This window comes from Cynocephalus volans, chromosome 13 (assembly GCF_027409185.1).
Source record: "Cynocephalus volans isolate mCynVol1 chromosome 13, mCynVol1.pri, whole genome shotgun sequence".
Taxonomy (NCBI): domain Eukaryota; kingdom Metazoa; phylum Chordata; class Mammalia; order Dermoptera; family Cynocephalidae; genus Cynocephalus; species Cynocephalus volans.
Genome location: NC_084472.1, coordinates 53,585,844 through 53,611,335, shown reverse-complemented (window position 1 = coordinate 53,611,335; position 25,492 = coordinate 53,585,844). Strand labels below are relative to the sequence as shown.

Genomic DNA, 25,492 nt, shown 5'->3' with positions numbered 1-25,492 from the left:
GCTGTAAAAACAACAAAAAGATTGGCATGGACTTCCTTATAAAAATATTTGATAGAAATACTTTTGAAGATATATTCCCCTAAGCCTGTGATCTCTAAAGCCCACCAGTTTAGCTCTCTGAATCTTCTGGACATAAAGATTTCTTTAAAGGGTACTTTAAAGTTAATACTACCAGGCATTTAGACAAGAAACCAAAAAATAGCTAGTCCATTGCAATTATAGCCCCAACTCCTAACAGAGAACGTGGCTTTGAGAACTGAAGATAACTTGCTTCATTTGGTCCTAGAGGGCAGAATCCAGGTCATCTTCTTTTCTGGAATTTCTATTAAAATGAGAAAAATAGTTCTTGCACATACATTTCAGGTCAAATGAGAAAATGAATATGCCCATGTATCCAGTGCAGGTCAAGTGTGCACTGAATATTATCATGCTGGCACTGAGTTCCCACACTCTAGGATCCTGCAGCCCAGCTGGATGTTCAAGCATGCTCATGTTGTTATGCAATACTGTGAGTCAGCACACAATTAAATGCCCTAAATCAGGTCGTCAGGGCAATCATGGAGGAAACGCATAAAGTGCAGGGAGGGAGGTCAGTGTCAGGTGGAACAGCAGGCGCTGGTCTGGGGAGAATGGGGAAAGGCAGGGAGAGAGCAAGGCCCACTACAGGCAGGAGAACAGATGCAAACAAGGCATGGCCCTGGAACGCAGGCTAACAGAAAAGAGACTGGCCTAGCCAGCAATTAAATTACTGTTGTAAATGGAAATAAGAGCGCACAGATAGGGAACAACAACAACAAAAAAGAGCGCACAGGTAGAATTTTGAAAATCACCACAAAGGGAGGGGATTGAATGCAATAAGCAACAAAGATCAAGTAAGTGAAAAGACGGCCCACACAACAGGGGAAAGTATTTGCAAATCATATATCTAATAGAAACAACTTATATCCAGAATCCATAAAGAATTCTTCAACTCAACAATAAAAAGACCAACAATGGGATTTAAAAACGGGCAAAGGACTTGAATAAACACTCTCCAAAGAGGATATACAAATGGCAAATAAGCACATGAAAAGACGCTCAGCATCGTTAGCTGCCAGGGAACTGCAAATCAAAACCACAATAAGATACCACCTCACATTTACTAGGACGGCTATAATCAAAAGGACAGACAGCACAAGGGTTGGTGAGGATGGAGAAACTGAAAATGGCATTCATACCTGGTGGGAATATAAAATGGTGTAAGAACTCTGGCAAGAGTCTAGCAGTTCCTCAAAAAGTTCAATACAGAATTACCACATGACCCAGCAATTCCACTCCCAAGAGAACTGAAAACTTAAGTCCATACAGTAATGTGTACACATATGCTCTTTGCAGCATTATTTACAATTTGCAAAGTGAAAACAACCCAAATGTCCATCTACTGATGAATGAATAAACAAAATGTGGTATATTCACATAATGGACTATTATCCAGTCCTAAGATAATAAAGTTCTGGATACAGGCTAAAATATAGATGAACTTTGAAAACATTATGCTAAGTGAAAGCAGCCAGACATACAAGGCCACATATTGAATGACTTCACTTATACGAAACGTCCAGAATAGGCAAATCCATAGAGACAGAAAGTAGATTTGTGGTTGCTAAGGGCTGGAGTGAGGAGGAAAGGGAGTGACTGCTGACGGGTATGGGGTTTCTTTTTGGAAGATGAAAATGTTCTGGAGTTAGTTAGTGGTGACTGATGCACAACTAAACCGCTCGCCGAATAATACACTTTAAAAGAGTAAAATTTGTACTCCTCTATCTTGTATTCAAAATATTTCCCATCAGTCTTTTTAGTGCTTCTCTCCTTTCTATCTACTCAAATCTTAACCAGTCCTCAAGGTTATCTCAAGTTCAGAATCCTTGGCAAGTCATCACCTGGCTTGTAGCTTACTAATAAACTTCAGTTTCTCCCTATCTTGAAATGCTGCAGCAGCACTTTTTGGTAATTACATACTGGTTTTTATGGACACTACAGTTCTATGTATACTTAAATTTTCTGACAAATCTTTTACACTTACGTAGTAGTTTCATAGTTTTCAAAGTACTTTCATACACATAATTTAATTTTAATCCACCCCTATTTTACAGATGAGAAAACTAAATTAAGAAGATTAAATGATTTGCTTATGTCTGAACTCCATATACAGCATTCTTTCCCATTATATAAAGTAAGTCCAATTTTCTTTGGAGGATATATCATGTTCTTTATTCTCTATATCTCCCTCAGCATGTAGCATATTCCTTATCTGGACTATGAATATAATAGGAACTCAGTAAATACATATTGAATTGCATTAAATTAATAATGCAAATTGATCAAGACAGAGTCAGATCTAAAGGTCTTTTAGAAAGGGTCAACAAATGGCACTACTAAGACACCAACCAGCAAGCCTGAGTGTAGCCCCATCATGCCATTTAACATGTCTGGCTCTAGCAAGACTTGACTCAAGGGAGGGCTTAGCTCCCATTCATCCAGGGGAAAGCTAAGTGTGATTCTACTACATCAATGCCATATGTCCAGCCCTGCAACCACTGAAATTAAGACACTTACACCAAGATGGTCTCTCCTCCCCAGATGACTTATGAAAAATATAAGCATTTTGTATCAAAGTCTGCAACCAAATTATACTGAGGGGAATTAAGTATTTTTATGTAAAATAAAATACTCCAAATCATTGTATTTTTAAAATTCCATCTCTAGTACTGCTTATTCATTAAATTAATTATCCCATTTCTCAAGGATAGAGAACAAAATAAATATCTTTATAAATGTCAAAGAATTAGATATCTTTAGGGAATCTTATTTCTTGGGAACATGATTTTCAAGAATATAGTTTGTCACAGATATTTTGTCTAAAAAGAAAATAATCATTTAAATGAAAAATGTTCTTGTTTGAGTGAATCTGCACTCCACCTAGCATGGTGCTCCATGAGAGCATCAAGCACCAGCAGCGGCAGACTCATGCAGCACTCACGGTGTGTCAGGCACGGCTCCAGAAAGCTCTTTAGTCCTATTACCTCATACAATCCTCATGACACAAACCTCAGAACAGGGTAGGTAATATTATCAACTTCCTTTTACAGATGTAAGCCTGAGACATTGAGGTTTAAAAGCTCACCCAAATTCAAAAGGCTAATAAGAGATGGAACCAGAATTTGGATGTAGGTTAGCTAAACCTCTGTGCTATGTTACACTGTGTCTATAATATACTGCCGGCTTTTTAGTTAACTTTACGCTCAGAAAATGTGAAGTGTCAGTGTACTGGCTTTTTATTGTTTTACACTATGGCTTTAAAAACTCCTTTTTTTCCCAAAAGAAAACTTCGGCAGACACTTAACATAAAAACTGATGAAAGCTGGGTTTCTGTCATTGAGGCCTGAAGTGGAATGTTACCTAATCCAAATCCCCAATCTAAAGATGAAGGAAAGCATGAATTCCTTTAATAACTTCTCAGGAAACTACAGTAATAATAGCTACAATATTTTGAGCACTTTCAACGTGTCAGGCATGGGGATAATTTTTTATTTTACTTACCCTGTAACAACCTCATTAACTTAGTTCTATTCATTTTATGGATCCCCTTTTGGCTTAGAAAAGTTAAATAACTAGACCACAGTCATACAGCTATTAAGCAGAAATGCCAAAGCTTCAAACCTGGGATAGCTTATTCTAATGCCCATTACTTAATCACTGAGCTGCAGTGAACTGAATGACTCCTCTAGGGTGAGTAAGGCTTTTGGCATATTCTGACCAGACTTCTTTTTTTTTCTTCTCCACAAAGCACAGCTAAGCTGCAGCAAGTGATGAATATAGAAAGACATATGGTGGGGCAGATAGCATGCCAAAAGTTATTTTTTTAATCCTAGCTATCTATATAAAATAAGTAGAAATCTTTACCCTTATTTATCTTCAAGGACATGTAGTGTAAGTCAGTTATTTCTGTTTTTGATTCTTGTTTTTTATGTTTATATATGTTTAAAAGTGAATTACTTATTTTCTGTTCTGTTGTAATTTTTATTTCTTTTATAGACCCACGGGTGTTATAATAGAAAAGGGAGTAAGCTTGAGTCCCTGTTTTCCATATCTAAAGTTGTTCATGGTGAAACTCCTATGATTTTCCCTTCCAACCCTTCCCCAATTACTATTAGTCACTGGGGGATATCAGCTAGAGGTAAAGGCATGGTCCAAAAGAAAAATGAAAAATTTCTTTACAACATGCCCTAAACCCTCAAGCCTCACCACACTTACATTTAATGTAGATGTGTCTGATGTTTTGGATAGTCACAATACTTCAAAATACAATGCAGCCACCCTGTTAAGACATGAATCGGTAGCATTTTAAAATTTTCTAGCTTTCTTAAGCTGTGATTTTGCTTTAACATGCCTCTTTATTCTGTATTCCAAGATGATGTTTTCACAGTGGGGCAAAGCTTCAGCCTAAACTAAAATCTTGTAACAGTTGCTTATATTTCTGGTTCTCTACTTAGCAAGGGCAAATAAAGGTTTTGATTTAAAAAGCCAAACAAAGGGCTTAAAAAGTCAAGGTGACAATGTCAATAAGAAATGAGAATAAATAATCAACTACCTAATTCTTCATATAATTTCCTCACTCTTTCAATACCTCACCAATCCAGAAACCTTAAGTGATCAATATTTTTTCCTTACCCCTCATTATTTCTAGTGAAGTTTTAAAAAGCCTTTTCCTGTTTAGGCCATGTAGGCAACTTAAAAACCGAGATAAATCATATAATATAAAAATGCTTAAACAATTCACCTGATTCTAGCCTGAAAATATAAGCCAATTACCAAGGGGGCATATTTGTGTATTCTTTCATATTTTTGAAAGAAAAATGGATGGATTCTCCTATTACTCATTACTCCAAAACGCTCATAAGCAAAGTTATGTTTTTTTTGCTTTGTTTTGTTTTGTTTTTAAAGATGACCAGTAAGGGGATCTTAACCCTTGGCTTGGTGTTGTCAGCACCACGCTCAACCAGTGAGCTAACCGGCCATCCCTATATAGGATCCGAACCCGTGGCCTTGGTGTTATCAGCACCACACTCTCCCGAGTGAGGCATGGGCCGGCCCTCAAAGTTATGTTATTACAACATCAGTGTAATAGCTGAAATCTCAAATTTGAGGTTTACCTTGTTAATTACATTTGTGTTATGACAGTAATCAACATTTAGAGAAGGAAACTCATTTAAATACAATTTTGACTTTCCCCTTTCTCTTACATAGTAGTGTGTTACATCTTGAAAAAAATGGTTTTTGTTCCATTAAAAATCCTACTTTGAGAATCATTAGCAATTCCACCAAGTTTGCCTCATCACATCAATCTAAGTATAAATAAAAAGACTAAATTCAGAAATTGTTAAAGTAAAATAATTAGAAAGATATAGAAGCCTACTTGATACTTTTTGTTTATCATTTGCATGCCTAACAACAGGCCTGGAAATATCATTTTCCTGGCAGTCAAATGATATTGCGCAATGTCATGATAAGCACAATCCTGTGAAAGATGGTTCAAATGAGCTCAACAGCTGGTGTTCCCATACTTGAGGTTATATATATTAAAAGAATAAGACACCAAAGACATTACTACTGACAGCGTACTATCTGTCTTAAAATTCTTCACCTACATGCAGTGTTCTTAACATAGGTAAGTGAAAGAATGAGAAAAAACATTAAAAATTGTACTGTTACAATTTTTGTGGAGATGCATCTTTGACCATGTCTGCATAAAACTTTAATTTACAAATTGTTGTCATATGCCTCACTCACCACTTCTTTGTTAAATTCTAGTTCCTATTCAAAGACTAGAAAATACCAAGCAATAGTTAGAAAAAATAAACAAATTTAAAGTACATTCGGTTACAAACTTTTATACTCAAAAAACCCCTAAACACATACAGTAGTATTTTACATATATTAATGTACATTTAGCTATTTGGTCATCAGCCTTTAGAGTAGCTCTTATAGTAAAAAAAAAAACAAAATCACAAAAGACAGGTCAGAATTCTAATAAGAACAATATTGTTTTGACAAAAAAAGAAATACGTAAGCAAGTAAAGACATTAAGCTAATTAATTATTCATATGGAGTGAAGTTCAAATCTATCTTTTCTTTTACAAGAAAAATAAAACTCTTCAATTCAACGATGTGCTTACCTTACCTGTATCTGATTTTCAACTCTTAACCTAACTTCCACAATGAAAAGAATAGTAGATAATTATAAAAACAAAGATTATAAATATCTTACCATATACTCCTTTGTCTAGAAGTAGTAAAAATTCATCCACGGCATTACGCATCTCATATTCAGTAAGATCCAACAGGGAGACAACTTTGAAATCTAGCTGTCTTAATATGTTGGTCAATTCATATACATCCACCAAAGGAGCTTTGAGCTTCGGGTGCTCCCAGTAATTCATATTTCCTATCAAAAGAGCAACCTTGTCCTTTGCTGTAAAAAAAAAAAAAAGCGGGGGGTGGGCATTTAAAGGAGGATATAAAGATTAAAATAAAACCTGTGTAAATGGTATCATTATAATAAAAAAGCATGCTTTAAGACTGCGTGATTTAATTAGTATTTAATTTCATTTAAAAATTATACTTAATAATGTAGCAGACCAGTACACTCTAAGGAACACAAGAGGCTAAAATATCAAACAACTGAAATTGAACTTATTGATGCTTTTGAGAACCAGGCAAAGGATATTTACTACCAGCAAAGAAGCATAATGGTAACTAATATTAAAGTACATTTTCACTGTGCTCGCTTCGGCAGCACATATACTAAAAGTACATTTTCACTGAATTACAACGAATAATTTAATATTCAACTAGACTTTTAGACGTCTTAGAGCACTCTCTTGAATTTAATGGTAATTAAGATGATGGGTAAGTAAATCTTACCTTGTCCAGTCTACTTGTAAAACAGTTCCTGGATGGCAGGTGAACTGGGGTGGATTTAGAATAGAGAAGCAGACTGCTGTGGTGGAAATGAGAGACAACAAAGACCCATTCTAGGAAATTAGTTGTAAAAAGGGAAAGGAAAAGTCAGACCTTAGAGAGATGACAGAGAAAGGAACAGTAAAATTTGAATTTGAGGAGATAAGAGAGAATAAAAAAAAACTTCCAAAGAGCAACTATATAAGCAATTTATGATAGTTTTCAAATGATAAAACAAATGGAAGAAATTTCTGTAGAAAAACATTTACTGTAAGAGCCACCCACAGCTTCTGGAATACAAACAATTTATTGGAAAAAGGAAACAAAAACGCTAGTTGATAAAGCAAAAAAAACAATGAAACTACTTCAGAAAGATATTTTAACTACAAGATCCTAGACATCTTCCAAAGCTTAATGCAACGTATTCTTCAAAAATTGGTACAGTGTTATATCATTTAATTCCATGTCTAATAATTCTAATTATTATGTTACTAATCCAAAATGAGTTAATACTCATAAGAACCTAGAAAAGGGCCTGGCATATATTAAATGCTATTAAGTATTTGTCAAATTAAAAAACCTTTGGATGTCTATCAAAAAATTGAGTATTAGCATCAAATATGACTGGTTGAATATACAGTCCTTGTTATTCTCATGCATTAAATCTTTTAATGACTGTCCATTATCCTACAAATAAATTCCAAGTTCCTTAGTATGGCATATAAGGCCATTTGCATTCTAGCCCATGCCTACCCTTCTACTGTGGCAACAGATGACCCCCAATGAACCATGGTACCCTTGTCTTCGTGTAGTGTAGTCACCCCCATCCCTGAAACTAGGCTGCCCTGTGACTTTCTTTGAGCAACATAATGTGATGTGACTCTCTGCCAGTTCTGGGTCTCAGCCTTAAGAAGTCCTGACAGCTTCTGTTGCTTGGGATCCAGTCACCATGTAAAGAAAGCAGCTACACAGAGAGACCATTCAAGGAGAGAGGAGGAAGTGAGGGAGGGAGAAAAAGAGGAAAAGGAAGAAGAAGGCGGCTGGGGAGAGAGAGATCGGTTTTCAGTGTTTCATCAGTCCCCCCTAAGGTGCCAGGTATGTGCACAAAACCCCCTGGGATGCTGCAGCCCAGCTATCATCTGACTATGACCACATGAGACCCCAAGAGAGACTGGCAGAAGAACCATCTGCTGGACCCAGTCAACCCACAGAATCATGAGACATAATACAACCGGTGTTTTTAAGCTAGTAAATTTTGGAATGATGTTGGGCAGCTATAGGTAACTACAATGCCAGTCTAGTCCCAACTACTCCTTCCGTTTCACTCTACCTTCCAGCAGTACTGAACTGCTTGCTCCTTACCCATACCATCTGATTCACACCTCCATCCTCTCTGTGTCTTATCCCTTCTACCTCAAACATGCGCTTCCACTTTATCCACTCAGGATCTCCCATTTTATCCTTGAAATTCCCTGCCTGGCCTTCACCTCTTAGGTAAAGCCTTCCCTGACTCTCCCAGACTAATCTGATCATCATCTTCAATAAACAATTTCTAGACCCTTTACATAGTTCTACTACGGCATGTATTATGTACTGTATTATTTACTTAATGTCTGCCTTCCCTGTTAAGACTGCAATGCCTTGAGCTCAGGAACCAAGGTTCATTCTCTTACTTCATAAAGGGTAGCACAGATGAAATGTTCAGTAAATATTTGGTGAACTTCAATAACAGAAGTTGACTTGATAATCAGTTTATCATGTTATTCTTTCAATTAGGACACGTTTGAGAAAGGATACCTGATAAAATGGAGCTAACAGAAGCTATGGAATGTAGCATCAAGCCTGGTTCAACTTCAATTGTGTAATCCTGAGCAAGATTTATTAAACACTTATAGTTTTAAAGTTTCATCTACTAAAAATGAGGACTGTATCAACATCTCAGGGTTCAACTATATATTGCACTAAGTGAAAACACTTAGTTTATTAATATTATTACTAAACACACAATGTAATTGAACCATCTTCAACAACTAACCCAGTCACATTAGGATTTTCTCATTTTGTGTGCTTACAGGCACATACATGTTTCTCACTATAGTACAGAACGGCTATATCTTGTTCAGAACACTGTTTTAATAGGTCTTTCTTAGCCAGTGAGGTTTTAGGATCTAGAGGGAAGATAATGGAGCTGGAATACACAAAAACTTACCACTATGAATAAAATATGGCAGACTTTTTTAAAGATAGTAATTCACAGTCCCCTGTTCTACTCAACATCAAAGGCCTTCACCTTCACAGTCACCCAATTCTATGATCATATCCTAGACTCTGCCATCACCTAAGCTGCCCCAACTTTGAAATCCAAAACAATACATTTCCTTCTGTAACCATAACAACCTCCCATTTTTTAACATTTTTGTCCCTACTACTCTTGTTCTTCCAACTCAGTTAACTTTTTAAATCTCCTTACTCCTCCATTTTCCACCAGTTTATTAACCTGTTCAAGGCTTTCTTTCTCTACACAGTCTTTATCCCTTGGTAAATTCCTCCAAATCCCAACTGTCATGCCCTCTTCCAAATGTGGCCTATAAATCTCTAACTACCACAGTGCCTGGCACACAGTAGGTACCTGGTAAGTATTTATTAAACAAACAGAAAGACCAGCTCATCAGTTTGCCTTCTCTATTTTAAAGGTGAGTTCTGCTACAGAAAAATCACACAACTCATCTGTACCACTACAAATTCTTAATTTTTAAAAGTCTTAGTTGTACTCTCTGTATATTTTTTCACTTGTAGATGGTCAGACCTCACTAGCTTCCATGTTCTTTAGCCACTAAACCTCTGCCACTGCCCAGTTCTATAATCAGCCTTACTCTGCTCTCTTTTCCTCAATCCTTCAATCAGGCTACTGAGCCTAATTACCTAGAAAGGAAAACCATCAACTAAAAATGTCCTCATCTTTCTAACAAATCTATCTACATCTTCACCAATCTTTCTGTCCTTCTAATATGTAAAGAAGAGGTTTCAACATTTTGATTAAAGCCAATATCTCTTTTTCATCTTAGGCCAAACCCTAACATCTCCTCTAGGAATGTGCTCCATAAATGGTCCTCTCTTTTATGGGTCCCTCTAACCTATAGTCTCAATAGATCTTTCCTCTCCAAATGTAAATAATTCTCATATTTTTCCCACCTTCCAAAAAACTCTGAAGGTACGCCCCACCTAGTTAACCTCAGATCACCATTTTTTTCAACAAATTAATTTGTACTGTATGTCTCCACTTGTTCACTTTTGAATGGTTCTTTACCCACTAGACATGTTATCTGTACTTGAATTCTAGGCATGCCTTGGTAACTGACACACATTATGCACTTCCAACATTTACTGAAAGTCATCAATCATTTCTTCACTAGCTGAATCCACTGGACAAATCTTAGACATTATTTTAACTGACTTCTGCTGGGATCAAGATGTTGACTATTGGGCTGGCCCCATGGCTCACTCAGGAGAGTGCAGCACTGGTAGCGCCGAGGCCACGGGTTTGGATCCTACATAGGGATGGCCGGTGCACTCACTAGCTGAGCGTGGTGCAGACCACACCGTGCCGAGGGTTGCGATCCTCTTACTGGTCAAAAAAAAAAAAGATGTTGACTATTTTTACCACCTTTAACTGTTAATCTGCTAAACTTTTATAGTATGAATCTCCTGGATTTTCTCCTACTTTCCTAGTTTTTTCCCTTGTATTTTCTTCTCCAATGCATTCTTTAAATGCAACTGCTCATTTACACTTTATCTTAAATCCTCTTCTGCTCTCACTGAAGAAGATGGGGAAGCAAACTCTAAAGCTTCTTGCAGCTTCTGTGATGCTTTCCTAATCTCTACCCCCCACCAAAGACAGTACTAATCACTGCTTTCTCTATGCGAGCTGTGTAATAGGTACATGTTTTTTTGCATGTTGCCAAAAACACATGAATCACTCCATAGAAGTTGACTTGACACCAGAAACTGAATTTGTAATCTTTTTTAAATTTCCTCTCCTATAATTTCCTTTACCAAAAAAAATTTTTTTGGTCCCCATGCTATTCAAATATTTACAAAAACAATCAAATTAAAATTATCTTAAATTCCTTTATGATAATTAAATATAGTTAAATACTATAATTATGCTTTGATCATGCTCTTTAAAGTCCTACTCACCTGATGGTTGGTCAGTTATTTGCTCTTTATTATCTATACAAAGATAAAAAAGCAAAACAGATAAGATGTTATTATCCATGATATAGATATAGAAAAGCAATGAACAATAACATCAGTAGCATCATTAAAATGTAGAATATAGTTTCTAATAGTTAACTTACGATTTTCAGATTTTCAGATTTTTGATAAAGACATAGATGGACAGAACTAGAATCAAGGCAGGGGAATTCCTTTGGTAATTGGCTGCCACAGCTGGGGCTACTAATCCTTTACATGCTGGGTAGAAATTACAATCTGAAAATGGTGGTGATGTTAACAAGAAGTAGTAGCGGCAGCAGTTAACATTTACTGATACCTTGGCACTGTTCTACATGTTTTATATGTAACAGATTTAATTAAACTTCACTCTATTCTATGCAGTATATACTATTATTAACCCATTATACAGATAAGGAAACTGAGGCATAGAGAGATTAAGCCACTTGTCCAAGTTACCAAGCTAGTAAATAGCAAATCTGGATTCTAATTTAGAGTCTCATTCCAGATTCTATGCTTTCACCATCTATTACACATAAAATAAAATTGCTCCCACACTGAGCACCACCCAGAAGAGATACAGGGAAAGATGAAGTTCAATCACTGTGTGTCTATTACTACAGAGAAGGTAACTTTGCACTTTTGGTAAAATAAATGCTGCTGGAGCCTATTAAACACATCATTTCCCTACACATCATTTTTTTCAAACTCAAATTTTTGGTGTCTCTGAATCTTGGGGAGTAAAGACATAATCAAAGAGGAGACCAGGAAAATTTTAGAAGCTTAGCAGTAGTTTTTGCAAAAGTTTTTGTGAAATAACTTTCAGAATGTTCCCTGAAGAAGGGCAAGAAATAACAGGCAAATTCAGGAAAAGGAGATTCTATCCAGACCAAGAGAAACAATTACTAGGATTGTTCTTGACACTATTTAGTTTTGGATGTTTGGAGCAAGTCTACTGAGGCTTCGCATGAATTCAAGGTCCTTACGGCAAGGAGAATGGTAAACTGGTAATGGTGGCTTTCTGCTTTGTCTGATTAGCTTATATGCAATCAGCCCAGCCAAAACGGCAATCACAATAATAGATATTTACTAACAAAATAGGACTGTGAAACTAAAGAAACTAGCTGTGGTGCTAAAATAATGAGAAATGACATGGAGAAAAATAACAGGGCTTTCTACAAATATTAGATGATAAAATTCCCTTCTTAATCTACTCCTATAAGATTTTATCTTCAGATATATTCACAGGTTCCAATCACTATCTTTCAGAATGACCACAGCCTATATTGATGACTTCTCTCTTTATGTAGTTCTTAATTTGTTCAGAAATCTGTTGTGATTAAAATTGGCCTAGAGAGTTCTGCACACTCCTGCCAACTGTCAGTCTCTTAATGCTCGCTGACCAACCTTACCTGTATAGTGCCAACTATCCCCACTAACATGCCTCTTACTTCTGATGAGGACCCCACCCAACTAGTTCAGATATATTCTATGACTGAGCAGCAAAGAACAAGGCCCCAGGGGTCTGACAAGTTCAAAAATGTTACCCCATCACTCTTTCAAAACTGCTTCCTGTCTTTTAAATTAAAGATCGTGCACTTCTTCCATTAACTTCCTTTTTATGATATAAGGAGTAATACACAATGATAAAAAATATATTGATGTTTTATGTTGCCTCAAATACTTTTCTACCTTAAAGTTTTTTAGTCTAAATATTTTTAATGTTTCACTAGCATAAAATTGTGTTTCATATAAGTAGTTAATTTCAAACCTAAATTATATTATTTCAATAAAGAAAAAAAGCAACTAGTATTACCATAGCAAAAGAGTATTGATAGTATCTTTATTGCATTTGACAAATTAAAAATCTAAAATTAATGTTTTATATTTGTATTACTCACCAGGATGCCCCAGATTATTTAATTCATCTAAAATAAAAGAGAAAATAGATTAACTTTAAATAATCTAACTGCCAATTTAGCACAAATAGTAAGACTAATCAAAAAAGTTGTTTTTGAGCTATTAAATCATGTTATAATGTTTCAAATACTGAATAGGAAGGAATAGTGTTGTGGATATCATTTTGGGATTCTAAGCTATTATTGCTTTCACTAAATGACAAAAAGGTAATAAACTCATTCATCATTTGTCCAAAGTTTTAGATATTCTGTCAAATTATGGGACAAAAACAGCCAAAAGATAAGTCTGTCTGTGGCCTCAACTATAAACTTCTTGAAACTGATCAACTATCCCAAATGATTTTTTTAAAATAAACTTTTAATTTCAGATCATTTAAGATTTACATACAGTGCAAAGATAGAGCAGAGAGTTCTTGTATACCCCAAATATAATTTCCCTGTTATTAACATCTTATGTTAGTATAGTTCACTTGTCACAACTTATGAACTATCCACGTTCTTTTGTGTTCCAGGACTCCATTTAGGACACCACATTACATTTACTTCTGTCTCCTCAGGCTTTTCTTGGTTGTGCCAGTTGCTCAGACATTCCATCTTTGTGGTGACCTTGACAGTTCTGAGGAGTAACTGGTCAGGTATTTTGTAGAATATTCCTCAACTGTGGTTTGTCCAATGTTTTCCTCATGGTTAGATTTGTGGTTTCTGAAGGTGTAATGTGTTTTGGGAGATATAGTGGTTTCAGAATTAACCAGGACCCCTTGTGGGACATTTTATCATGGCTAAAGGAAAGGTGAAATAATCTAAAAAATATCTATGACATTATAGCCACTACTACGTTCTTTACAAATTTGATGAAGACAAAAATTAACATTAACAATAAATTGCAAATGTTATACTGTTCATAATATATTATGCAGGAACTTCATTCTTACATGTGACATAAAATCAAAGAGTGGTATCCACCAGTGCCTGGGATATATACAATAACTTTTGCCTTCAGTCTTACAGACTAGATGCATTTCTAATTAGGTCAGAAGCATCTTATTCTTCTACCCCTTTTCAGTGAGATTGTTTCATACATTTGTAATACGGTTAGATTCTTTTGCCATATTCCACATTCTATCTTGGGGTCCCCACTCCTCTAACCTCTTAAATGACTGTTTAAAATGTGTATACATGTATTCACCATTACATTTATTGCTGCTCTAAAAAAAAAATACACCTATTCAACCCCCACTCCTCATCCTGACAAGTATCTTTAACAAAACACATAAAATGAATAGAGGATACCATGCCCTATAGGTTTAAAAGAAAAAGATATATTATAGGAAACTGTTCATAACATGCATGAATCCACCACCTACAAAATGTCTCGACTTTATAGATTCTTTCAGAAAAAAAAGTTGCATCTAATTTTTCCATCTGAAAAATTTGAAGCAAGTTCACAGCTGAATTTTCGTCTCTATGTGTTCTGAATAGAGTTATTTGAAAATTATTTAACAGTGCGTTTGTTACTGCAACAATTATTTGGAGAATCTTGTAGGTATAGAAGTAGCACAGCAAAGTGATAATTCACAGGCATCACCTGGAAGCCAAACAGCAGTGCTAGCTTGTATTTATTCTTAGGGGTCTCAAATGTTAGGAAGTTTTAAAAACCATGCAATTAGGCAAAAAGGAGTAAGAGAGGAAGAGGAGTTTAATTAGGATTTCTTCACATGGCTTCCCTCACATAGGGTTAATAGATCATGGGACTGGAAATCCCCATATGAGAGAATTCTTGTTCACAACTATATATTAGGATTAGAGTATTTCAAAGTGATACCATAGAGATATGAAAGGCAGGAACACCAGGAAACATAAGATTTAACATTTTCTTACTTTACTCAAGTAGAGCCTAAGGTTATATAGTAGTTTAAAGAGGCAGAAATTGAAAAAATACTTTGCTATCCACAAACCTAATTTTGCAAAACAATGTGATATCACACTAAGGTAAGGTGATCTAAGTTTTAATATTCACTTATTACAATTTAAGTACAATGCTTTGGCTTATTAAGACAAATGAGAAGCTTATGTTGGCATACATTTTCAGTTTGGTTTACATATTATGGTAAAGGTACCATGGTAGATTAATCTATAGCCTTGTAGCTTAAAAAAAAATCTTTGTCACTTTTATATTAACACAGAATACTTGATATTTGAAAAAACATGTTTTGAACAATAGATCTCCTGTCCTGAAACTTATATAGAAACTATACTTGCATTTGAGAGGCATGTATGTTATCATGGCTAAAGGATAAAGTAATCTAAACAAATACCTATGACAGTATAGCCACCTATCTTTTTTACAAATTTTATAAAGATAAAAATTAACATTAACAATTGATTGCAAATGTTTACTACTCAAAAGATATAATGTTGGAACTTTGTTCTTAGATGCATAGAAAAATTAACTGAGTATCAGTTATTGTAATAGCGTATCCGTTTGTGTCTGTGGCAATTTATAAATATAAAACTTCAAAGACTAAGATATAACATTATTCAATCAAAATCATTTCTTAGAGCTAGTATTTTTTCCATCACTGCACTCAATAAGCTAGAGCACTCCACCAATCCCAAGAGCAACCAGCATGCAGGAGATTTGGTTTCAAACCAAAGATTATACTACCTTCAGTGCACTCCACTGCCTCATCTGTTCTTCCTTGTTTCAGAGAAAACAAATTTGAATATATTGTAATTCATGATCTTAGGAAGGGAAGCCATTAAGCAGAGAGAAAAATATCATAGAAATATGTTGGCAGCACACGCATTGACATCTCCTACTAGTAACAACATAACCATAAATGTATTAAGCTTAGATAGAACGAACTCCCAAATTATGCAGTACTTAACGGGGATTATTGGTTAATAGTCATTCTTTCCTTTATATGTTTGTAATGTTTCCATTTTAAAATGTTTTATTAAAAATCTTTTTCCACTAAACCAAGTTTTTTGTAGTTAAAGCTTTGAAGAATACATTTTTGCCATAAATGTTTAAAATAAACTTTAAGATTCAAAAATAACTAAAATGACCTAAATAAAATAGCTTTTTTTCTGGTTCTTTCTGTTCTTTGTATGTGAACCTAGGTTATGAATTTAGTATGCATTCTCTCAAATTTCTACATAAACAATATAACTCCTGATACTTAACACACCATTAAACAGTATGGTATAAAAAGAAGTAGAAGTCCTTTGCTTAAATGTTTCAGTTTATGGAACTTATATTATACTCCACTTATCAAAATACTGAGGAATACTGCTTACCTATGATGACTTCTACCTTCTTGCTGTCTTGACTCTCTCGATCATTATATACATGACACCAATAGGTTCCTTGATGTTCCAAATCCACATAAGGCACCTATATCAATATCAGAACATATTTCCTCTTCAATTTTAATTTAAATTGGCTCAAGGAAAAAGTCATTTTGTTTTTAACAAAAAACCCTCCAAAACATAACATTTCAGAAGGCTTTAGACATTCTCAGATTATCTCCATTCATGAAGATTATTAGCAAGCAAATGATATAATGATTCCAATAGTGGTGAGTTTGGTACAATACTACTTGACATTTTACATACAAGCATGTTGAATCTAGTACTTTTGACAACATAAGAATCAATTAATATTAAATAACAAGAGACTTAAATAAAAATACTGAAAATATTAGATAGCCCAAAGAAAATGAGTTTTAATGTTCACTTAAATTTCAATTGTACCACTTGTTTTATATATTAACCCCCCAAATAACCAAAAAATCAACTTCTTACCATGTATAGCTTTTTTGTCTCATGTGCTAATGGTAATTCATTTTTGAACCACTGGTAGTGAGGAATAGGGCTTCCAATAGCAAAACACTGTAAAACCAACGTGCTGCCTGGCAACAACTTTTGGGCCCTTGGTTCAACACAGATTTGCAACTTGGATTCGGAGATGCCATCCAAACTTCCTTAAAGTAAAAGAAAAAATAAAATCTCTAGGTTAAAAATAAAACAAAGTTTTTCATGATCTAAAAAAAAAATGTGTCCAGGTTTACCCTTCATTTTTTACAATCTTTAGTAATATCTCCCAAACTATGTTTCATGACACTGTAACACTCCCAGAAATATTGAGAGATGTTATGCGGATAAAAGAATGCTGTGAACAAATAAATTTAGAAAATTCTGGGTTAAAGAAGGTTAAACACATTTCTTTATTGCAGGACTTCTCAAAGCTTTCAAAGTGTTATTATGCATTGTGAATTAAAGAGGGGAATGTAGGTCAAGTGTCTTCCAAATGTGTCTGACCTGCAGAACCTTTTTGGTGGGAGCAGACAACTTACTAACATCTTGAGTGATGTTCATGTTCAACATGTAAAACTTTTAGGTTCTGCTCTTTAACTTACTGAAATAAGGAATATTGTTGTCACTAACTAAATATGGATGGGTTATCACTAACATCTCTTCCCAATGAAATTTTTTCATCAGAAATTACTCATTAAACACTCACTTATTACTCTGTTAAGTCCTTGAGAGCAGAGGGCTCATCAGTTTTACATAATACCAAGTCTCCATCATGAAACTCAGTGTCTAACACATTGCAGGTGACCAATAATATTTCTTCAATGAATATGATTTCCTTTACATATATTAAAGTTTCTTACATGCACAGAAATAGTCTAGAAAGATATAAATATCTATCTCAAATAATTATGATTATTTCCAGAGACTGTGCCCCACTTCCACACGGACGCCTTACGTGGGCTTCGATATCCTGCTCTGAGCCATCACAACCCCCCTCACCCCCGTGAATGCCTACTCTGCTTGGCCACACCTAATGCCTTTAGAGCTGAATGGGTGAGGAAGAGTAAGCCAGCTGAATACTACACATTTTCAAAGGCAGAGTATGAGTTGGCATTAGAGTGACCAATGGTCTCAGTGTGCCTAGGACTGAAGGGTTGGTCATCCTTGTTGCCATGACTGCATAGATTTTCAAAAAGCCCTAGCCACAAAGAAATTCTGCTCCACTCCCCAGCTCCTTCCCGTGGGCCATGACCTAGTGCTCTTGCAGAAGACTGAGGCAGAGGAGAGCTGAAAAGAGCCCTTCTGAGGTGCAGGTGCACAAGGCCTGCTGAAGGCTGAGGGCAGGGCGGAGGTCTGAGAGAACCCCTCAGAGGAAATCAGGTTCTCGGTGAATACAGTGTCACAGGCTTCCGAGGCTGGCTGGAGGCAGCTAGGCAGGGCATCTGAGATACCGACACACAGGAAAGTCAAGGGTGGGGTCGGAGAACAAAAATTCCCCAGTGACCCAAAAAGCTGGCAGTCTGGATTTAAAGCGGAGTGAGATCTCTTACAGTCCAATACTAGGGCTGTAAAGCAGAGATCTCTGGAGTCTCCTTGATACTCAAGTCTCAAGCCCTGCAAACAGGGAAGATCCTCATTCTGCCCTCAAATCAGCCAGTTATAAACTGAATATAACTAAAGCCCAGACCTAACTCAACTAAAAATCAGATGGTATACCCCCATTCTAGTAGTCTGACACAAGAAAGGTATGCCCAATTTCTGGGCATGAATACTATTTATTTAAATCTCTATTGTTCTTTTATACTCAATGTCCAGCACAGAAAAATTGTAATACTTGCAAAGAAGCAAGAAAATGTGAAAATATGGTTCTTGACTATATGTGTTAATAAACAAAATAATCTGATGGCTACTCTTTATTTTAGAGTAAATCATCTTTTTTCTTGCTCAATACTAGTTATTGAACTAAAAAGATGGAGGACAATGAGTAGCAAAGCAGCTTGATGAAATGTTCTGTTGTAGTAAATGATACACTATATGGCCTGTAGTGTCAACATCAACTCTAGAGTTCACATCTTGTGACACAAGTTTTTAGGAGTAATACAAGTTTGGAGAAAAATATACATCACAGAAAGGAATTGAAAAGTGAGCAGTAAGACTACATTAGATAAGGTTTTCTTCTCCAAAACCAGAGACCATAACTAACTGACCTCTACTTGACTTACAGCCTAATTATAGAACACATGACTATCAGGTCTTAAATGCTGTGTTTATCTACTGATCTACTTTTTACAAGGCAGTACAGTCATCCCTCAGTATCTGTGGGTATATTGGTTCCAGCCCCCCCCCCCCCCAGCAAATACCAAAATCCATGGGTGCTCAATGATGTAGTATTGGCATATAATCTATATATATCCTCCTAGATATGTTAAAGTACTTCTAGATCTAGATTACTTATAATACCTAGAACAATGTAAACGCTAGGTAAATAGTTGCTACACTCTATTGTTTTTTTATTTGTATTTTTTTTATTGCTGGATTGGTAGTTTTTATTGGTTTTTTTTTTCTCCCCTCTGAATATTTTCAATCCACAGCTGGTTGAATCTGCGGATGTGGAACCCACAGATATGGAGGACCGACCATATTCAGCAGTCTTAAGTAACTTTAAGATGTAGTGGTTTTTCCATGATGTTAGTTTCATAATCTGTTTCTAAATAAGATAAGTCTTGGACATTGAGAACGCTTCAGATATTTAGATAGCCTAGGTTTGTGTTTTAAATGCAAAAATATTAAATGTTTTTGATGGAAATATTTCCATCTTTGCCTTGTTAAACAGAATTCACCCTAGTTCTTCATTCAGTCATCTACTGAGAGCCTATTTGTTGTTAAGCATTTGGTTTTACAAAAGATTATTAACACCCAGATTTTCCCTGCAGGAGTTTAGTCTAATAGGCAGACAGGCCTGACAATAATAACTAAAATGTAATAGAATTATGTTCAGAAGGTTAATTTTTGGGGGGGAAGAAGGTGGTACCAAGGAAGACTTTGAAGAAGTCTGCTTTCTACTGCAATAATCTTTCCTTCCTGATCATTCTGTAAGTAATGTGGGATCAAGGGCTCTCTCTTATGCATAGTTTAGAACAGCTTTAACACCTACGGCCAGTGCTGTGCCTCATGAAGGTGTTCATTGAACTGCATAACTGATGAGTGACTACTATGAGAACTAGGAAAAGAAAAGGGAACGATAAGCTACTCCTTACCCCTACACAGTTCAAATGCTAGGCAAATAAATAATTTTTTTCTTTTAATATCTTTTTATTTTGATTTTTTAAATTTTTAAATTTTAATTTATAAATATACAACATAGTTGATTTTTCGTGTCCCTTTACCAATTCTGTAATGGGGAGAAACTGAGCTTGGGCACAGATGCCGTGTGTAAGGGCAGGGTAGTGCCATGAAAGAAGGCGAGTTTGGAGAGGTCAGCAGCAGAGACCAGACTGAGGAGGTTCTATGTTACCCTAAGGGATCTGCACATACCTATATATACATGCATGGAGAAAGACAATCAAAGCCCATGGGACCAAGTCTTAACAAATGTTGACATTATACTGATGAATGAAGTACATATGTGAGCTTTTGGTACTGTTTTTGATACTTTAAAATTATTTAAAAGTAAACATTTAAAATCAAATAAAATGAGGCAATCCCCATCCCAACGTTAACTTCTTTTATCACTTACTTTGGAAGCTTTCTGCTACTTCTGTGACATCGCAAACATCCAGCTGTGACCACTGGCTGAATTCAAAGGTGAAATTATTATTAACTCGACAGACATAAAAGCCTGCATCTTTTACATGCACTGTGTTAAAAATAAGTTCTGATGCATTCCCATATGGAATCTGTAAAAGAATCAATAAGAGACTATAAGTGAATGACAAATACACAATGCAAAATCTGTGAGCTCAGTATGGAGTTTTGAAAGTGTGTCCTTTTTTTTTCTCAAGTTCTAAAATATTTGTTACTTATAAAACAAACAATAACATCTTGAGTTACTTAGTACTGAAGTATTAGAAATCCACAGTCTTTTACAAACCAGAGAGTTAAAATGTTCCCAAAATATTTTCCAGAAGATCTGTTGTGTCATTTACAACAGTTCAAACGTTTAGTATCAGAAGGACCTGCACTGCAACATTTGTGAGTTAAGTAGCCATACAATGAGGCAAACACCCCAGTGGCGTGGAGAGAACACAGAGTTAGACCTGGCTATTATTTTCAGTTCTGACTAAATGAGCTGTGAATACAAGAGCAAGTTATTTTACCCCACGACTCCACTTTCTCACATGCAAAAAATTTTAAGAGGGCATCACCTTAACCAAACAATATCCAACTTCTTTCAAGGTCGGGTGGGAGAAAGCCTGTGGAAAGGGTATCAGTGATGGGAGGGAAAGGCCACCCAAGGTTTCCCAATGTCTTCCCATGGGCTTCTGTCACCACAACAGGTTCTTTCACTTCTGCTGCTCCCAGCAATTCATCAGCTCCATCCAACTCTGGCACATTGCCCAGGGCTTGACTCAAGTGCCTCAACATACCATAATAGCTCCCTTGCAAAGTACTTTAACTAGCTCACCCCTCTCCCTCTCCAAACCTCAGCCAACTGAATCCAACTATCCTCCCTCTCAGGAACTGCACCAGGGCAGGAACATTTCACTGAAGATGTGACAGCCGGGATGACAGACTGCACTTAGTACTGCCTGACGATCCTGCAGTGTCACCCTACTAAGTCTGCTTTCCTACTCCACTATTCCTGTATACTCTGTCCTCAAACCTCCTGCAATCCTTCTTCCCTCAAGCAATGACTTCAGATAGAAATTCTCTCCTTTTCCTGCCACAAAATCACACACCTATCCGTGTCCGTACCTATTTATAAGTGCCTTCCTCTATTTTGTTAAAAGGGAAGATGCATCTCCCTAACAAAGGCAAGGGGCTAAAGATCTGTGGAAACCCACTCAGAACCCCAGAGGTGATAGGAAGATTACATTAAACTGAAGGCATACGGGCTTCAACAGATGCAGAAAGAAGTCTTCCTGAGCTTCCCTTATCTGATTAAAAGCAGAAACTTCTGGGAAATGAGGCTGCTATAAATTCCCTCTTGGGGCAGTTTTTACTCCCAGTAAGGAGACCAAGAGTAAACCTACCATAAATCCTCTCTCTGGGGAGTTTTATGACTGTGAAGAAGAGAAAGGACCATGGGCACCAGCATGAACAAACAATGTCAAACAAACTTTCCACTCACTCCTTGTTCTTCTGGAAACCCCTTTGTCTTTCCTGAAGAAACCTATTTGTTCTTTCCATACAGGCTTCTCGCCCCCCTCACTTTTCCCTACTAAGTTAAGTATATAAGTCTTTAATTTTATCATTTAGCAAGCTACTCCTTTTGTAAGCTCTTGTATGCATATGAATACATTTTTTTTCTCCTATTAATCTGAGGTTAATTCACAGGCTCCCAGTCTTTGAACCTAAGAGTGTAGAGGAAAAGTTTTTCTTCCCCAACAATCCCATCCTCTCTGACCTTGCTCCTGCAATTTTCCCTCTCTCTGCTTTAGCATCTATTTCTCCCTTTTATTGTATCCCTCTCAAAAACATACTCTAGTACCTTCTACCTTAAATAAACAAAAACACCAAACAAACCTCCCTTCATCCCACACCCCTCTCAGCAGCACTGAAGCTGGCTACCCCATTCTTCTTTCCTTTTTAGACTTTCATACCATCCTCTCTTGGTTTTCTTTCTATCTCTCTGGAATATTCTTCTTAGTCACCTTATCGAAAATCTTTTCGTCCTCCACTACATAGATCTCAATGTTGTCTCTCCAGATCTCCAAATGCCTCGCTGATTCACTTGGATGTGTAACAGGCATTTCAAACTTAATATGTCTGAAGTCAAATGCTTGATTTTTCTCCCTGAATCTATTCCTCTCCAATCTTCCACACCTTAGCATATAACATGTCCCAGATGCTTAAGTGAAAAACCAAGGGGTCATCCTCGAGTTCTCCTCCTTCTTCCTCAGGCTCCACAGCTCATCTACCAGTTTGGTTAACTCTGCCTCTAAAATGCATACTGAATCATGTGCTGTGATCCACCTCCACCGCCCAGCCATAGTCCCACTACTGCTATTTCCAGCCGGGAGCAGGTCTTCTTGCATTTGCTTACTGTTGTCTCTCCCCACTGGAGTGTAAGCTCCCTGAGGGCAGGGACCTGTGGGTCACCATGCAACATCAAGCCTTAGGACATGGCCTGGCACAAAACAGGCCCTCCATGAATACTTGTTAAATAAATATCTCTTAAAATAGAACTGACAACGTAAGAGAGGTTTGACAAAACTTGACTAAAGAGTTTTAAAATCCACTACAACTCTTCGAATCTAAGATGTACTCCCCATCACCTTACATTTCTCCCTTTCTCCCATCAGGACATATTTTACAAACAATATAATGAATGTAGTAAGTTTCTTCCACTATTTCTCCTTCAAAAGTTGTTTATTACAATGAAAGCAACTTTGCAATTGAGAAAATATGGTAAAAACATCTTTATCTACTATCTCGTCTAGACACATAGAACATCCCATCAATTCTCACAAGCCCTGAGGATAGGAATTCACATGCTAACAGTGGGAGTCGGGGTTCCAACCACCTGTCCAGCACCAAAGCCTGTGTGCAGTCTCTTTACTACGTTCTGTACCTGCTCTCCCTTACCTCCGTGTAAGGGATGGAAATCAAAATTGTATACAACCACACATTTCTTCTATGGCATAAGGTGATTACACTGAAGGAAAGATCATAATCTCAGAACAACTTTTATTTAGTTTCAGATTTGCAAATGGAGACCTTAGCATTAAGTTTAGAAGAAAGCCTAATTGCCACGACTAACAGGTTGAAAAGATAAAAATTACCTCTTTATTCATTTTGAACCATTGATATTGTACAAAAGGATGTCCAGTTGCCCGGCAAGTGAGTTTCACAAATTGTCCAGCCAAGACTGCCTTTGATTCTGGGTTTACAATGATCTTTATTCCTTTAAAAAAAGAGAGAGAAAAATTAAATAAAATCATACAAGAGAGGTTTTCCTTGTTTATATATCTAAACAAAAGAAGGAAATATTTTGGAAATAACCTGCATACTTATCTTTCTCATAAATCACCCATTCACATCTCCTTCCCCATCAGATTATGTTTGTGAATTGCAGGCTTTGTAAAACCATGAGGAAGGAAACTTACCTGTAGAAGACTTTGATCTACTGTACTTCCCCATGATATGGAAGAAAATTATTTGCCCTATTTCTTCAATGCTTAGAAACATTTTTTTCCACATTCTAACACTTCTGAAATCAGGATGCACCTTATAACATACGCCTGCCAGGCAGTAGTCATAATGTAGTTCTCAGTGCCAGCTCATACAAATACTCAGTCATAAATGCTCACGTGGCCAGCACTTCTACTGAGGTAGGTACACTGTTTGTAACACAAGTGTTAAGTTTAAATGCCTCCTAGAGTCGGAATGTGTCCCCCAAAATTCATGTGTTGGAAACTTAATCCTCAATGCAACAGTGTTGAGAGCTGGGACCTAACAGGAGGTATTTAGGTCATGAGGGCTCTATAATTAGGGTTTGTGGGGGGTAGGCGCACTCTCCCTTCTGCTCTTCTGCCATGTAAGAACATGTAACATTTGTCCCTGGTTGCCTTTCAGCCTTGTGCCATGTGAGGACACAGCAAGACGGCCCTCATGAGATACCGGCACCTTGACCTTGGACTTCCAGCCTCCAGAACTGTGAGAAATAAATTTGTGTTCTTTGTAAATTACTCAGTCTGTGGTATTCTGTTACAGCAGTATGAAACAGACTAAGATGCGGTCACTGAAAATGTCTTCAAATGATTTTACCATGATTTATGTTAAAGTGAAAATTATTTTGGAAGCAGAAAGGCACAGAAACAGAGTAGAGGGATGTAAATTTGATACTTGTGATGCAAACATTTCTGATTTGAGGAATGTCTACCAGCATTAAAACTTGGAAAACTTCTGAGTGGGGTTTGGAAGAAAACCCTGTAGTAAATCACAGAACACCCCCACTCCCCTCTCCTGCCTCTCACGCACTCACGCTGTGGAAGCGCACGCCATGTCAGGAGGACACTCAGGCAGCACCTCAGTGAGGCCCCAGGGATGAGGAAAGACACTCAGGCCTCCTGCCAACAGCCTGGGAGGAAATGAGGTCTTCTGACCACAGCTGTGTGAATGAGCCATCTGAGAAGAGGATTTTCCACCCTGTCAAACTTTCAGATGACTGCAGCCCTGGCCGACGGCTTCACTGCCACCTCATGAGACACCCTGAGCCCGTACCACCCAGCTACACCACTCCAGAATTCCTATCCTTAGAAACCAGGTGAGATAATACATGGTGGTTGCTCTAAGCTCACAGTTTTGGGGTAATTTATCATACAGCAATAGAAAACTGGCATAAAAGAAACCAAAGTTAG

General features: G+C 36.7%; 1 protein-coding gene across 2 annotated transcripts in view; it reads right to left on the bottom strand.

Annotated features, from left to right (window-relative positions):
* The window catches only part of MALT1 (MALT1 paracaspase), a 53,390-nt gene that overhangs the window by 9,733 nt on the left and 18,165 nt on the right, over nucleotides 1-25,492 (bottom strand). Inside the window, exons 3-10 of one of the 2 annotated variants that reach the window (XM_063077284.1) lie at nucleotides 23,915-24,036; nucleotides 20,707-20,866; nucleotides 16,959-17,137; nucleotides 16,452-16,548; nucleotides 15,817-15,849; nucleotides 13,134-13,160; nucleotides 11,197-11,229; nucleotides 6,308-6,511 (exon numbers count right to left, since the gene is read on the bottom strand). In XM_063077284.1, coding sequence (XP_062933354.1) covers nucleotides 6,308-6,511; nucleotides 11,197-11,229; nucleotides 13,134-13,160; nucleotides 15,817-15,849; nucleotides 16,452-16,548; nucleotides 16,959-17,137; nucleotides 20,707-20,866; nucleotides 23,915-24,036 — 855 coding nt within the window. The remainder of the gene's footprint in view (nucleotides 1-6,307; nucleotides 6,512-11,196; nucleotides 11,230-13,133; nucleotides 13,161-15,816; nucleotides 15,850-16,451; nucleotides 16,549-16,958; nucleotides 17,138-20,706; nucleotides 20,867-23,914; nucleotides 24,037-25,492) is intronic. The other variant, XM_063077285.1, reaches the window with a different exon arrangement.